Source organism: Oncorhynchus keta, chromosome 34, assembly GCF_023373465.1.
Source record: "Oncorhynchus keta strain PuntledgeMale-10-30-2019 chromosome 34, Oket_V2, whole genome shotgun sequence".
In the NCBI taxonomy this organism is placed as follows: Eukaryota; Metazoa; Chordata; class Actinopteri; order Salmoniformes; family Salmonidae; genus Oncorhynchus; species Oncorhynchus keta.
Window position 1 is genome coordinate 40,354,250 of NC_068454.1, and position 17,347 is coordinate 40,371,596.

At 40.1% G+C, this 17,347-nt stretch overlaps 1 protein-coding gene across 1 annotated transcript; it reads left to right on the forward strand.

Moving 5' to 3' along the window:
• The first annotated feature begins 2,687 nt into the window (after window positions 1-2,687).
• On the forward strand, window positions 2,688-7,291 carry LOC118367131 (nuclear receptor subfamily 4 group A member 2-like). The gene is made up of 8 exons (XM_035750207.2): window positions 2,688-2,833; window positions 3,426-3,531; window positions 3,769-4,640; window positions 5,237-5,366; window positions 5,532-5,695; window positions 6,078-6,280; window positions 6,445-6,623; window positions 6,739-7,291. Exons 3-8 carry the CDS (start codon window positions 3,771-3,773, stop codon window positions 6,993-6,995), a joined length of 1,803 nt encoding a protein of 600 aa, XP_035606100.2. The 5' UTR covers window positions 2,688-2,833; window positions 3,426-3,531; window positions 3,769-3,770; the 3' UTR covers window positions 6,996-7,291.
• The last annotated feature ends 10,056 nt before the right edge of the window (window positions 7,292-17,347 follow it).

The following is a 17,347-nucleotide window of genomic DNA, read 5'->3' on the forward strand; positions in this document are numbered from 1 at the left end:
GTTCTAATATACTCCCGGGTCAATAAAAGACAGAGCGCAACACGCATGCACACACACATTTGACAGTGATTAGCAATGCCAGTCTAAATTCCATCCACCACAGATTTAACACCTATCATTTTTAGAAAATATCTTTGCTCTGATTTGATTATATATGATTAGCGCCCCACGTCCAAATGATTGTCAATTAATTGTGCATATAAATGAGGTACTTGGTTATTCTACAGTAAAATGGGCAATTAAATTGCTAATTGTATTTTCATTTGAAACTTTAATTGGTAAACGGATAACAGTAGATTAAGGAACAGCAGTAGGCTCATAATGCACCGTAACAACTGAGACTTTCAGGATAAAGTTGTTGGGCTTCATTACTCATCCTTGTTAGAAAAAATATGCAACGTGCTTGTTGTTGTGACATAATGGTGTTTGTCTAATAAACTACGTTGCATTGGGGGTATAAAGAGGAAAATGTTTCCTTGATTTGACAAAAGCAACACCGCTTATTAATATGGGAGTATCTGTGGGTATATGCAAAACCTGAAATGTTCCCATTTTGTAGGGTCCCACTGTCATAGGATGCCAAGCCTATGATAATATGAGGAACGTTGCTATTGACTCACCATACAAGAACACCTGTAATTCACTGTAACTGATGCACTTTAGGCCTACAACAAAGGTAGAAGGTATTTTGTTATTCTGTTTTGAACACATACTTTTGCCTATCTACTTTTTCAGAGGGTAGACTGAATGAGATGTAGACACCATCTAGTTTTTCCAAGCAGTCCCTGCAAATACAACACCGTTTAAAAACAATTGACTTGACTAACCTAGACTCATACAGGATCTAGGTCTAGGCTAACAACTTTTGAAATTCCACTGAGCAGGAATACAGTGAAGTCTGCGTTTACAAAACGTTTGATTTTCCATGTCAGTAAAGGTGATTTCATACGCTTCTAAAGTGTAATGTTGTAGCCTTAGTTCACTCAAGTCAGAGGTAAATAGGGACTGCATGATCTATGGGTGATGAACAATAGTGTCCTCTAGAGGTGAGTGCAACCATGAAGTGTTGTTTGGGTCTGTCCCCCCACTGCCCCTTAGTTATCACTATGTTATGACTATAACAGAGCTCACTGATGGTGAACCGTGGGTTCATAATCCCATGGAAATCGGAATTTAGATGAAGACACAGGCTATGTGTTAGTGAATACAAGACGATTGAATTGTTGACACTAAGCCTACTAATTTCCCTCTCAAAGCTGCATAAGTTTGTGGCAGAATATTCACACCCTATCGTCCTTAGCCTCAGTGGCAGATACATGCTGCTAAAATAAACAATTGTGGAATAGGCCTACACTCGTAGAGAAAAAGAACCAAAAGGGGTTCTGTGTTTGCTTCATGAATGACACCCCTTAAGGTTCTTCTATAGAACCCTATATGGAACACAGGGGTTCTATTTGGAACCAATGTTGGTTCAGTGAAGAAGAACCCCTGATCAACAAAAAAAACCTGACCCCCTGAACCCCACAAAGGGGTTCTATATAGAACCCTTAGGGGGGGGGCATATATGAAACAAGAAACAGAACCCTTGGTTATATCCTGAACCTTTTTTTCAAAGACTGTGTAGTGGACACACATGCAAGTAGGTCTAAACTAAAGACCAGCAATACTGTTACAGCACAATAACAATAGGGACAAGACTATGACTGGAGGTCTGTTGACTGTGTCAACGCCGTCGTTTGTCAAAGCCGTCGTGCGATCTCCCTATCGCGTTTCCCTTTCTCGATTAAATGGGCTCGCCGGTGACAACTGGCTCTCCACACGTAATAATGAGCCCTGCCCACGGTTCTATAGTCTGCTCGTGAGCAGCAGAGAACATGACTGACGGCTTGTGAAGAAGGTAGACCACACACCCACGCAATTATGGATTTGTTGGAGTCCAATTGAAATCTACTAGTTGAGTTTAAAGATAGCCAGGAATAATATTGACCCACCGCCTATTAGCCTATCTAACCAAACAAAGTGGTGAACCGCTCTGGAGGCCACCACTAGGTTGATTATGACATGCATGGATAAACAAATCACTGCCACTAAAACATGATCGAATGTTGAGCAAATATTTCACTTGGCAAAAAAAGCCGGCATATGCTATTCGTGTTCAAAAAACGGCTTCTACGCGTACTGACATATTGCAAAAGAGCTTTACCTGTACAATCCGTGTGAACCTCTTGTGACCTGTTGTGCGTCGTTCCTAGGCTCTTTTGAATACCTGGCTGCGGCTACGAAATACCTAAGATGAGACACCTGGCTGGTTGAAGCTAACGATGAGAATGATGTGCAGCACAAACAGGTGATGAACTCAGTCTAAACAGAATGGCACAGTAAAGCTTGGCTTGAATATATATATAGATATTTACATTTCTGTTCATTAACCTGTTTTCCATATGTCAATAATGTTTTCCTATACTTTTTTATGGTACACAATCAGTAAGGAGATCCGTCTCAGGTGTACATATACACAGGCTATGCAACGGACTCGGCGTGTTGACTGGACCATGTTCCCAAAAGAGATTGGTGCAGGCCACTGGCGACGCAGATGACGTTGTGATGTGAAACACGTGGGCTGTGCTGCCCAGAGCTCACATAAACAAAGGCACATTGGCAGACGGGGTAGTCGATGGTTGTATTGCGCGCAGTGCTCTGAGGAAGTCGTATAGATTGCTTGGTATTGTAGGCTATACTCTCGCTCACACATTGGAGCTTTTTACAGAATTGAAGAAGACTATCTACATGCTTTATGCATGGATTGACAACCACGTTTCTGGTGTGAAAGAAGGTAGGTTGGTTTATTTTAAGAAGCGTTATGTTTATTTTTAATAAGCGGGCTGTGTCTGAATTTTTAGTTGTGACATCTTGCTTTGTAGAAAATGATTGGGAGGCATTGAGAAAACAGTTTTTCTGTAACAGTTTAATTCTCAGGCATTGTGTCCTGTCAATTAAGCATTGTTACTGTACACATTGGGAATGGTACTTACGGATGTAGAATTGTTACATTTGACATGGATTGTTCAACGTTACTTTGGAGAAGGAGAAGTTGCGAAAGTCATTGATGTCAATACCGTGGAGGATGGATATTCAGCGACGAACTTCAAAATTCTTAATTCAAAATGTCATGCGTGTGTATAACATATAACGGGCAACTGCGAAGCACTGTGTGATTTTAAAGCTCATCCATGCGGTTCATCATCTAACCTTTGTCTATAAGGCTATAGCTTAGGCTGTGAGGCGCGCAAAAGTAAAAGCATAGTGAACATGTCGCGATATTGTGCTTAATTGCTTAGCGTGTTTCTCACCGATTCTTGGAGTACACATTGACTTCTCTGGTGCGTTTTCTAAATGAATGTAAGTAAAAGTTATTATTTCTTTAGGGGACGAGTCCAGAAAAGAGACTCTTTCTTGAATCCTGACCCCATACACCTCCAGACAACATTGTCTATTTCAAGTGTCACCGAAAAAACAGTCCCAAGACCAAAGGTAGGAGAGTAAATTCTACATTATGTTATAAAGAATGATTATGAATAGTTCCGAAGTATTTCGAAATTGTCCCGTTTAAAACAATGCGATTTCATTAAATAAGTTATCTGAACATAAGATTAGATCCGGATCTAAATGATTTACAATTATTGTTATTTTGTAGATGATATGGCATGTCTATAGTTTGTAGTTTATAAATGAATTTTAACATCAACATGTTGTCACTTTCGTTTTCAGCCATGCCCTGCGTTCAGGCTCAGTATGGGTCATCACCGCAAGGAGCCAGCCCCGCTTCGCAGAGCTACAGCTACCACACCGCTGGAGAATACAACTGCGACTTCTTAACACCTGAGTTTGTTAAGTTTAGTATGGACCTGACCAACACTGAGATCACAGCTACTACTTCTCTCCCTAGTTTCAGCACATTCATTGACAACTATAGCACCAGTTACGACGTTAAACCGCCCTGTCTATATCAAATGCCGCATTCTGGAGAGCAGTCCTCCATCAAAGTCGAGGACGTCCAGATGCACAGCTACCATCAGCAGAGCCATTTGCCACCTCAGTCGGAAGAGATGATGGCCCACTCCGGGTCAATTTACTTCAAACCCTCCTCACCTCACGCCCCAACCACACCAAACTTCCAGGTTCAGCCCAATCACATGTGGGAGGACCCTGGGTCCCTCCACAGTTTTCACCAGAACTATGTGGCTGCGACCTCTCATATGATAGACCAGCGCAAAAACCCGGTGTCAAGGCTGTCACTATTCTCCTTCAAACAGTCCCCTCCTGGTACCCCTGTGTCGAGTTGCCAGATGCGATTCGATGGTCCACTGCACGTCTCCATGAACCACGACAACCCAGGGGCACACCGAGGCTTAGACAGCCAGAGCTTCGCGGTACCCAGTGCTCTAAGAAAACAGGCCGGCTTAGCCTTCCCCCACTCCCTTCAGCTCGGCCATGGACACCAGTTGATGGACAGCCAAGTCCATTCGCCCCCGTCCCGCGGTTCACCGTCAAACGAGGGTCTGTGCGCAGTGTGTGGGGACAACGCTGCTTGCCAGCATTATGGAGTGAGAACCTGCGAGGGTTGCAAAGGATTTTTTAAGGTGAGCTGTTTTGATTGTGAATTATGCAACTCAATTATTACAATTATTAATGGTATTATTAGGCATGTTGTTTTTTTGTCAGACAATTGTCGTATTGGTAGGCCTGTTGTTTTTTTGTCAGACAATTGTCGTATTGTTATTCTAATATTCCTCTTATTATTGGTATGCCCAGTAAACCATTATGACAATTGTAATAACATTTGGATATCATTTTCAACAAGTCATTAAAAACTCTCAGTGTTGTGAGCTCTTTTTGTGATATGACAGTCTTCTCTGGACTAGAAAGTGTCACAATATTCCCCATGGTCAAATTAAATGGTGACTTTATTTCGAACCACTGTTCAATGGCCTAATCTTACCTCTTTAAATAGAGGTGGTCTCAGAGGGCCGTAAAATTATGAATGCCCACGGATTTGTATTTACTGAATGTCTACCTCTTCGGTTCCTCGCATATATAACAGCCCAAAACTGGAAGGATGGATGTGCTGTTACAATATCAATCATCCTATATAGCGCTGCTCAATGAGTGCTAGTTTTGTATTCCTTGTACAGGCACTGATGTCCATGCTAAACGTCTGTTGTCTTCACCTTTGCAGCGCACTGTTCAGAAAAATGCTAAATACGTGTGTTTAGCGAACAAAAATTGTCCTGTCGATAAACGCCGAAGAAACCGTTGCCAATACTGCCGTTTCCAGAAGTGCATGGTTGTCGGAATGGTCAAAGAGGGTAAGGACATACTGTGGTCACTTTGATTGTTTGTGTCTGTGCATGGTCATAAAGCACCTGCGGTCCTGCGCGTAAAGTTTGCGCGTAAAGCAAGTTGAAACTTTACGCACAACAATCAAAGTTAAATACAATTCTATATTTTCTCTTGTCTTCCTTTTAACACAGTTGTCCGGACTGCTAATCTAAAGGGTCGAAGAGGTCGTCTTCCCTCCAAACCTAAAAGTCCCCAAGACGCCTCACCACCCTCGCCGCCTGTCAGTCTCATAAGTGCCCTTGTTAGGTCCCATGTCGATTCCAACCCGTCCATGTCTGGCTTGGACTATTCAAGAGTGAGTTTACCATTTAATTCCCTTCAATAAATGGTGTATGAACATAAACACGGTCTTTCTGATTTATAATATAATTCGAGTGAAAATACAACGTTTGAACAAACCATGTCTGGATTTATTTGATCATGTTTCGATGTGCATTTGTCACACAATTTATGGACTTCAAAAGTTTTGTGTAAGACAGGTCTGGATTCAAAACTTTGTCCGTCTTTTAAGGTGGCATATTTTACTTAAGTAAATCGCTTTGAAACGGAGAACTCAATAAAAAGAAGACATGAATTTAATAGTAAGAAAGCACTCCCCTCCTAGAAATAGGCTTTGCAATTTCACGGGTTATATATTTTAAAGGACCTCATTAAGCCCTGTTGAAATTAAATTCCAGTTTCAGTCTAACCCTGACTACCAAATGAGTGGAGACGACACCCAGCACATCCAGCAGTTCTATGATCTCCTGACGGGTTCCATGGAGATTATCCGAGGTTGGGCGGAAAAGATCCCTGGGTTTTCTGATCTTCCGAAGCAGGATCAAGATCTCCTCTTCGAATCAGCCTTTCTGGAACTTTTTGTTCTGCGGCTGGCATACAGGTAAGCCTCTTCGTAATTATGAAATAACCTCGACTATAATAAAGATCCACCCCCCCCTTCAAGCTCCGTTGCTTTGGCTTTTATTAGCCACCCAATAATTAGGAGCCTCTTAAATCCCAATTTATTGCTCATAGTAATTAATGACATTTTGTTATTAATTGCAGGTCCAACCCAGTGGAAGGCAAACTCATTTTTTGCAACGGGGTGGTCTTGCACAGGCTGCAGTGCGTCCGAGGATTTGGGGAATGGATAGACTCGATTGTGGAGTTTTCCTCTAACTTGCAGAGCATGAACATCGACATATCAGCATTCTCCTGCATCGCCGCTCTTGCTATGGTAACAGGTAAGCAAATATAGGACATATTTCAATTGAATCCCTCTCCCAAGTGTTAGACTGTTTAAATGTGTTTCTTGTATTCACATTTTGGTAATTATGTTTTATTATTTTCATGTTACAGAGAGGCATGGGCTTAAGGAACCCAAGAGGGTTGAAGAACTTCAAAACAAGATAGTGAACTGCCTCAAAGACCAAGTGACATTCAATGGCGGAGGCTTGACTCGTCCGAACTACTTGTCAAAACTTTTGGGAAAACTCCCTGAACTTCGCACGCTATGTACACAAGGTCTGCAGCGTATCTTCTACTTAAAACTCGAAGACTTGGTTCCTCCGCCAGCAATAATTGACAAACTTTTCCTCGACACTCTACCTTTTTAAATGGACTTTAAAACGGACTTTTAATGAGACCTCAAAGAACTTCCACAGACTCTGTTTGAGTCAGCCTAACACATTTTTTTTTAGATTTTAACTCTGAATATTTCCAAGCTCCCTAGTACAATCCCCTACATCCTGATCAAGGATCCATGAAATAGATACAAAGAAGAGTGAGAAAAAATTGGCCTCAGAAAACCCACTGATGTTCGAGTTTTTATTAGGCCTAATCCCCAGTATAGCCATTCGGGGAAAGTCTCCAAGGCCAATTCTCGACCAAGTTAAAAAAAACTTTCTTGCAACTCTTATTTTTGCAACTCCTATTTTCCTTGTTGTTGACCAAACATCTGTTCCATTGATAACGCATACTGATATGTAATATATTTCATATATAAATATGCACATATATGATAGATTATGTGACGCGTCCAATGCGTCAATTTATAACACGTGTAAAAAGTTCGTTAATGACAAAATGCCATTTTTCTTTTATGACTTGTGCCTATATGTGTTTCTGTCAGGATCCCAGAGGTATGGAAGTATTTCGAAAAGACGACGCATGTTGTAGGTTTTATAGGCACTTGCTGTCGAGGAGATGTCTATATTATATACCGGACACTATGTAGTCTGCTAGATTTTATAAAGATTCGTAGTACTGGCACACCTTTTATGTATGACGCATATGTGAAAAAGTATCTCCATTTGTATAGATAAAGAGGGATCCATGGTGTTTGTAAAACTGTCAGACATTCCTTGTTTGTATGTGTTGTAAGTATTGTTGCTGTTGAATATAAACGTTTATATATTTATTATTTTATTGCCAAAAGCTAAATTAAGCATGGGAGCAGTTTAAATGATTTCAAACCATCTTAATTCATGCTGAGCACGTTGTCTATGTTTTATGTCTTATAGACGTCTAGATAGTTATAATTTCACACATTAGAAAATGAACAATTCGTCCTTATAAAAGATAAATAAGTGTGCGGTACATCCTTTGCCTTCTTGGTGTATTTGAGTAGGCTATTGCAATGCATTCGGTGCCGAATTCCAAACGTTTAGAGAGAAAGAGATATTTAATGTTTACAAATAAAACTTTTAAATCATTTTTTCTTGCGAAACAATTCCTCATAATTGATTTTTCCTTTACAAATAGTCTACAGGTGCATCTAAATGAAATTATTCAATCTCAAATTAATTTAGTGAATTATTGCTTTCCTGTAAATATAGAGTACATTTTGACGAAATTCTTTCTCGTTATGTCTTAAGGAATATTTTGTTTGTTTGTTCAGGCTACGCATAAATAAGATGTTACTAGTTAGGCTGTGATTACAGTGGAATTTGGATTACAGTGAAATAACGTACAATTTACATTAACGCAAAAAAAAAATAGTTTATCAAAAATAGATAACCCTCAGTAATTGTCATGAATGCTTGAAAGGTGTTTGTTTTTTTGGAAGTGTTTCATTGAGGTAAGATATATATGATTCAATGTATTTGATATTTATTTGCAAAAAAAAGGGGAACATTAGCAGTTTGCTAAAAAAAAAAAGTCTAAACGGTTTTGGACTCAAAATAATTGGACAAAACGTATAATTACATTGTTCATTATTTTATCTTATGGGGACTGCGTATTTTGTAGCCTATAAGCCTACATAACCAAAAGGCACGTTCAACAAGTATTGAGAATATTGACGTTTCAAGAGAAGTGGCATGCTGACGTTGCATCCTTAAGGCCCATCCATAGCCTACATTTAAATGGATAGATAAATTGACAGCCGAGAACATAATAAAATAAAATGTCCCTGTCTTTATTTATGCAAATCACGCCAGAAGGACGAGGCTGCTATCTAACCAAAGAAGTAAAACCGTCTCAAAACAGTTGGATGGACACGGTACATTTTGGATAATTTCTGACAGCTTTTGATATTTGATAACCAACAGTAGAATATCTGTCAAAAAACATAGTTGTCCGAAGTCTGATTTATCCTGGACAAAATAATGGACAATATAATTGAAAAGGCGTTTTGGAACGAAATTAATAGACAAACAGGAGTCATTCAAGTTATGAAAGGTATATTAGGGTATCTACTTTGGAGTTATGGCGTATATGATTTAGGAAAATAACTAAATAAAGTATCCTTATTTAAATTTAATCAGTCTCATTAATTTGAAGATAAACTATGACTGGCCTATATAATAATTACTGAAACATTTAAGTTTAAACTACAGTAGACTATTGCTTTACTTGACGTCAGAAGCGCGTAAATGAGTTATTACTTCCTCATTGAAGTAGGTCTGTCCTTTTTAAAAAAAATAGAAGTTAACGTTTTTAAAAAAGTTGTTTTGTCAGTTTCAGAGGTGTGCAAACACACTCCAGAGCAGTAGCCTATGCCGGTAGGCTATAGCCTATATACCAAACAAGAAAACTGCCACAATTGAAACAGAGATAGCATCAAGTTAATTCATTAGGGCACTACTCTGAACAATATGAAAGCTGTTTGTGCTCAAGTACCATGACCATTTTATAAAGCACCTTTACCGCCAACTATCACTTGCTCGTAGCTACGTACTGTACGGAGTGCGGGAAGGCTCGTGTCCCTCTGCTGATTGGGGATATGGATCTGATACAGACCTAGCCGTTCTGACTATGTAAATTGATATTGGACCCTGATCAACCAATGTATTAGTCCGTCATCTGCAAATCTCAGAAAGGACCCACAAAGGTGTCACATAGCCCATTGTAATCGTTTAATATCACTTTGAATCTATGTAATTAGGGGTTTTTCAATTGGCCATGTCTTGTGATATCAGATGGATATTTGACATCAGACAAATGCTTTTCTCATCAAGTAAATATGTCTTAGGGTGTGTAATAATATTGCCTGCAGGACCACACGTTGTGCTTAACCCGCATTTTTCACATTTGCAATGATTTATTGTTTACATATGAACGCACTGAATTGTGTATAGCTTCATATGTAGGCCTACACATAGCCATTACATTGTCACATAAAAGTAGTTGAGACATTGTTCACCATTGTACTGCTACATTACAGATGCAATTAAGAAACCACAGGCAAAAACCCAAACAGGCAATTGAACTATACTGTCATTGCTGGTCACATCACTCTCCCCTAAAAGGAAAGTGATGTGTGGCTCTAAGGCGATGTCTGGATCTTATCCCACAAGATGTATTACATGATCAACATGGCAGCAGTATAGCTCGTCTTTAAAGTTCTTAGCAGAAGGCTATAAATTGTCTAAATAATTAGATCTTTACCGCAAAGTGCTAATTCCAAGACTAATTGTGATTATATTCCGAACCGGTTTGGTGACATTTAGCAGATCCGCTGAAAAGGATGCTTGCTGCAATGTCTCAAGTTCATGTCTGTTGACTCCAATGACTCTGCACAATGAAATATGATATTTGTATGTGGCAAAAACGCGTTTGACAGTGGCTGCATACGTAAGTCCCATTTAGCTTAATTACCAGCATACTTAACATCAATACAAGGTTTTTGACGGGACATTCTTACTGAAAAAAACCCGGTTAAACATTGATTTTGTAATCCAATATGACTCATCGTCACGTGGTCTCAATATTATTATTTTTCATTATCGCACTATAACCTTATAGGATTATAGCATTATAGCACCTTTACAGGGTTATGCAAGTGCATGGTCTGTAGTAAGAAGAAGGAGAAAGCAGCACAGAGAGAGTGACAGAAATAGAATGGTCTCCCATAAGAGACTGTGCCCAAACGTCCTCTGCTAAGTGCATGCACCTGTTCTGAGAAAAGGGTACATCTCATCCTCTGAGAGTGCTGCTAGTTCACTGGGCTTCTATTATTCCTGCAGACCTCTGCCAGTTAAATGCTGTATTTGTCCTTCTTCCATGTATTCCCTCGTCCTCCCCCAATTTATTCCGTGTCCTCCAGAATGCGTCGCAACACAGGTGAAATGCTATCTGCAATAGTCAAAAACCTCACCTGATCGGGAATTATAGATTTAGAAAAACTACACAAGTTCACAGAAATTAGACTAACCTGTGTTATAAAATCTAGGACAGATGCTATCTTAACTTTGATGACGTCATACAGTGTAATCTATTTCCCCCTGGAAGTATTAGGCCTATGCTACCAAGAACTAACATGAGATGATGTTGGAAAATATTCCAATAGAATACCATTTGTTTTTATGATACTCTGCTTGGTTTATGAACCTCTGGTGTTTTGGATGGGTTTAGTCACACGAATCCTTCCTGCAAAAGCAAAAATATTAATATGGAATAAATGTGGATTTGGATAAGGTAGTTTTATGGAGTACCACAATGAGTGTACTTTGATCTCATATTTATGTAACAAGACCATTATATAGATTTCACATTTTCTATTTGACGAAATAGGAGCTCCACTTAATAAGTATTCTAAACAACTCTTGTCATTTTCTATCTTTGACCATTGGTGCCTTTGAGAAAAGATGTTGGTCAAGGCCCTGCTCTTGACTGTGAGTGAGCTTCAGTTAGGAGAACAAGGCCAGGCAGTCTCTTCACTTCATAGAACTTCATAATACTCGGTAGCACTTCATAACACTTCACAACACTTCATAACCTGTTTTAACACTTCATAGCACTTCATAATACTCGGTAGCACTTCATAACACGTTTTAACACTTCATAGCACGTCATAGAACTTTATAGCACTTCCTAGCACTTCATAGCATTTAATGTTCTTCTTACGTTTTCCCATGTCACACTTCCCTTCAGCTCTCTACTCTAGCCTACAGACTACAGTCTACCTACAGTGCCGTGTGGGAAGCTTCCCTCTCCCACATCCTGCATGTGATGATTAGGGGCCGCATGTATCCCAGAGTAGGGGCAGGAGTAGGAGATTTAGCATCAGTTTGTCCTTTTCGATCAATATTAATACAATTACATGGACTGGTGAGGGGAGCTGATCCTAGACCAGCACTCCTACTCTGAGAAGCTTGATTCATAAGGCCCCTAACAATAATCATACTGAAGCAAACTCTGAAACACAATAACAAAAATATTTCTCACATATTTCAAGGGTCTAGCTAATGGATGCTCGGCCCGGTGTCTGCTACAGCTGCTTGATGGAATTAACTTGTGAGTGCTGTCAGTACAAAAATCAACAACAAAAAAGTATGTATTCACTACTGTAAGTCACTCAGGATAAGAGTGTCTGCTAAATTACTCAAATGTAAAAAAAAATAAAAAATATTTAAAACATGTAAAAATGTAAGAACATCGGAGTTGAACGAGACTCTTCTGCTTCAGCCCACAGGCCCACCATGTTGTTAAACCGTGTTTGGTTGCCCTGACTCCTTGCAAATAGTTATCCCTACAATGCACGCCCTATACTGGGAGCTTACTTGAACATTTATTTTGGTAGTATTTGGTAATGTGTGTTTTTTTAACGAGTATTGAGGCACCGTGGATAAGCACATCTATTGCTAAAATGTATTGAGTATTGAATATATGAGTTCATACGTTTCTCAATGGTATTGAGTAAAGTCTGTGATAAACATCTGGCACAAAAACGGGTACAACCCTGCACTCCAAGAAAGAGAGTGAAGACAAAATACACCTTGCACAGAAGGGAATGGAGCCTCTGGAGGCCTTGGATCACCCTGACACACAGCGGCTTTATCATTCATAGGACTAAACAGACAATCAATTCAGCAGCCATGTATGGCGAATGAAGGGAAGCGACAAGCTGTGAATGATGAAGAGCCAAAAATCAAAGTCCTCTGTCCTCCTCAATTCTAATGGCCGTCAGCAAGCGAGACAGGACCAGTAAAATGAGGTTAATCATTTGCAAAGATCCTTTTAAAGAAGATTGACTGGACTTGGTGCCCAGTCAGATCACTCATAAATATTTACTTCCTATTAACAGCTGTGGGTAGTCTGTTATTGCACATTGATTTTTGATGGATTTCTGATGGATGTTGTTAAAGGGATGGTTCACACAAATTACAAAATTAGATATTGGTTTCCTTACCCTGTAAGCAGTCTATGGACAAGGTATGACAGCAATCCATGTTTTGGTATAGTTTCCCTGGCACTGTTTCCACATGGTCACGTTTTAGCATTTGTGGCACAAATCCCATTTAAGTCATGGGACCGATGTTAGCATTTTTCGAGCAGCATGTCCAAATCATCCGAAAGTATCTAAAATTGATTGTGAATCTCAACAATGTCACTTATAGCAGATTTTAACCAGATGCGTGAAAAATGCTAACATCGGTCCATGACTTGAATAGAATTTGTGCCACAAATGCTAACACGTTAGCATGTGGAAACAGTGCCAGGGAAACTATACCAAAACATGGATTGCTGTCATACCTTGTCCATAGACTGCTTACAGGGTATGGAAACCAATGTGTCATTTTGTAATTTGGGTGATTTATCCCTTTAAATTATTATTTCAAGTGTGGTCAGCACACAGAAGAAATCCATTAATAAAATACTTGAACTGGAGTTATTCATGCAATGAGATTGATAGAATTATCTGTCTGGAGGTGGTTCCCAAATGTTTTTAAGATGGCTACTTATATGAATAACATGGATATATGACAGTTATTTTGGATAAACATGTCATAATTACTAAATATACATGTAACAGCTATCACAAACATAACCAAGAAAAAAAACATGAAAAATGGCCTTCATTTTCAAGTTAGTGAGAAGCAACATGCAGCCACACTGAACATTTGAACCTCGCCCTTTGACCTTATTGACTAAATAAAAGAGGAAACTTCCTTCATGGAAAGAGTTAACGTTTCCCAAGGCGGACATGTTTCCGATTCAATTGGTTTTAACGAACCCACTGCTCACTGGTCACTGAAGGAGAAAGCACAGCCATAAATGCTTGATGGTAAAAGAGGAGATATTGAGGAGGGAAGGGTGCAGAATGTGTATTTCTAAGTGGCGGGAAACTGTGTCCATCCAGCTGGTCGAAGTCAGTGGCTGAAGAGGCAGTGGATTGTATAACCATATTCATCTATACAAACAATAATACGCAAGTATAAACACCATGGGACCACGCAGCAGTCATACCGCTCAGGAAGGAGATGCGTTCTGTGTCCTAGAGATGAACATACTTTGGTGGGAAAAGTGCAAATCAATCCCAGAACAACAGCAAATGACCTTGTGAAGATGCTGGAGGAAACAGGTACAAAATTATCTATATCCACAGTAAAACGAGTACTATATCGACATAATCTGAAAGTCCGCTCAACAAGGAAGAAGCCACTGCTCCAAAACCGCAATATAAATGCCAGACTACGGTTTGCAACTGTACATGGGGACAAAGATCATACTTTTTGGAGAAATGTCCTCTGGTCTGATGAAACAAAAATAGAACTGTTTGGCCATAATGACCATCGTTATGTTTGGGGGAAAAATGGGGAGGCTTGCAAGCCAAAGAACACCATCCCAACCGTGAAGCACAGGGTTGGTAGTATCATGTTGTGGGGGCGCTTTTCTGCAGGAGGGACTGGTGCACTTCACAAAATAGATGGCATCTTTAGGCAGGAAAATAACGTGGATATATTGAAGCAACATCTCAAGACATCAGTCAGGAAGTTAAAGCTAGGTCGCAAATGGGTCTTCCAAATGGACAATGACCCCAAGCATACTTCCAAAGTTGTGGAACAATGGCTTAAGGACAACAAAGTCAAGGTATTGGAGTGGCCATCACAAAGCCCTGACCTCAATCCTATAGAAAATGTGTAGGCAAAACTGAAAAAGCGTGTGCGAGCAAGGAGGCCTACAAACCTGACTCAGTTACACAAGCTCTATCAGGAGGAATGGGCCAAAATTCACCCAACTTATTGTGGGAAGCTTGTGGAAGGCTACCTTAAACGTTTGACACAAGATAAACAATTTGAAGGCATTGCTACCAAATACTAATTGAGTGTATGTAAACTTCTGACCCACTGGGAATTGGATGAAAGAAATAAAATATGAAATAAATCATTCTCTCTACTGTTATTCTGACATTTCACATTCTTAAAATAAAGTGGTGATCCTAACTGACCTAAGACAGGGAATTTTTACTAGGATTAAATGTCAGGAACTGAGTTGAAATGTACTTGGCTAAGGTGTACGTAAAACCTCCGACTTCAACTGTGTAAAAACGAATGTTCACGTACTCACGTTTGTGAGATGTAAATTATTGTAAAAAAAAAAGAAAGAAAGCACCACTCATTTACACCCCAGCACATTTTGATGATTAGATTGAATGCCTGGCTGCAAACTATCACTGTCTGATGTCATCATGCAAAATGTCAATGTGCTCAGACGCATTGGCTTGCTACCAACAAGAATTTACCCTGAACCTGTGAACTGATTTTCCCCCCTTCTGCTTCACCATGTGTAGTGAATGTCTTTAACACATCCATGCACATGTAATCTGCTCATGTTTGTCATGTAAATTGTGCATGTTTATTTTTTTCTTTTCTCCTTAGACTTCTCAGTCCAAGGCAGAGGGACAAACACCACTGGCACAGCTAATCTCTGCTTTGAGAGAACTTATGAAACGTGGACAATATTAGCGCTAATACAATTTGAGTTTGACTGACCTAGCTATTAATGTTTGTCTTGTTCTAACTCATATTGCTGTCATCAATGTCATCTTGTGGATACAGGGTGAAGCGAATCCCGAAAAACAGTTACAGATTCGGTATTCAAGCTTAAGCTCAGAGGGCATATGACACCGGTCAGTTGTCAGAATACAGCTGAAGTTCTGTGCTTTAAATTTAAAAACATTTTTTAGGACAAAAGCAGAACAATGCCCCGCAGATATTGCCTCAACTTTGTCAAGTGGCACATTCAAATACAAGGCCTACGGCCAAATCAAAAGAAAACAGAGGAAATATTTTTGCCTGTTTTGACATGACCGTTTTTGAAAGTTCAAGCAGAAAACCAATTATAATGAGCGGCGCAAAGCCCGAAGCCTATCGATGCCACTCATAGATAATAAAACAAGAGAAAATGGGAAAATAAGACTTGCAGTAAGCCAGTGCTTATAGCTGGTGGAGCTATCCACCCAACACTGGATATCATATTAATAGTGTCTGTTTGCTGTTGAGTTTCCAAGCAGCTGCATTCTAGTACAGATCAAATCAAGTCAGGATTAGAAAGTAAAAGAGCATGGTTTAAAGTAATCTATCCCACAGGAGCCCTGGTCCAATTCATCAAACAAAGCTTACAACTACACCCCCAAGTGTTTTTCGCCACTGCACGGCTAGAGGCGCACATGCTTGAAATTATTTATAAAATACATCCATAGATTTTGTATGAGTGGAGGGTTCTCCCCTCTCACTCCTTGGATTGTTTTGCCTATGTGTATTGCGGCGTCTGACTGTGTGCGCGCACTTGAGTGTGTCCTTCTGTAGCTCAGTTGGTAGAGCATGGCGCTTTTAACGCCAGGGTAGTGGGTTCGATTCCCGGGACCACCCATACGTAGAATGTATGCACACATGACTGTAAGTCGCTTTGGATAAAAGCGTCTGCTAAATGGCATATATTATTATTATTGAGCATGAAGAGAACGTTTGTTATGCAAACACAAGTGCTGGGTTGGACACAGGCTTCCACATTGTATATATAGCTATGTTCATGTCTCAGCGAAGGATGATACTATTGAGAGTTCAGCTTCTGCTGTGGCTGCTCTTCTGCCTGATCCTTTTGTGGAGGGCCCCATTGAGTCCTCTCAGGGTTGAGGGTCGAGGGGGGCAGGGGGAGCGCGTGTCACGGCAGACAGGGGAGATCCAGCGCAGGCTTTACCAGAGCTTTGTCATATCACTAGGAGATTAAGGACAGACACATGTCAAACCCCGCAGAGCCTGCTGCAATAAAACACCTGCCAACGGCCAACCTTCTGGATCCGCTCAACCCCAGCCCAGAACCACACACCGTTCCCTAAACCACAAGGCCTAACACCACAGCTTTTACAATGGTTGTTCTGATATAGATCAGGTAACAGGGACACCACTGAGACGAGAGTCGTCTTCAAGTAGGTCGCTCGTGGGAAAAGAGTATGGGACAAATATGCCAACGTGTCATTTATCTTGTGAATATGGTTAAAAGGGTCCCAAGACAAAAGCAGATCACTTCAAATACTATGTGAGGTTGAACGTATCTGCTTACATATTCATGTAACTTAAAAATCCCTCACAGGAAATATTAACCATATGCAAAAGGAAAGCGAGGTTTGATGGAAAACTGGATATTTGACATGAAAGCCGGTGAAGAGGGCTGACAACAAAAAAAAACGGCCAGCCTATGAACACAAGTTCCCCAAGCGTTGTTCTTCTTGAGTGAGTTCCAT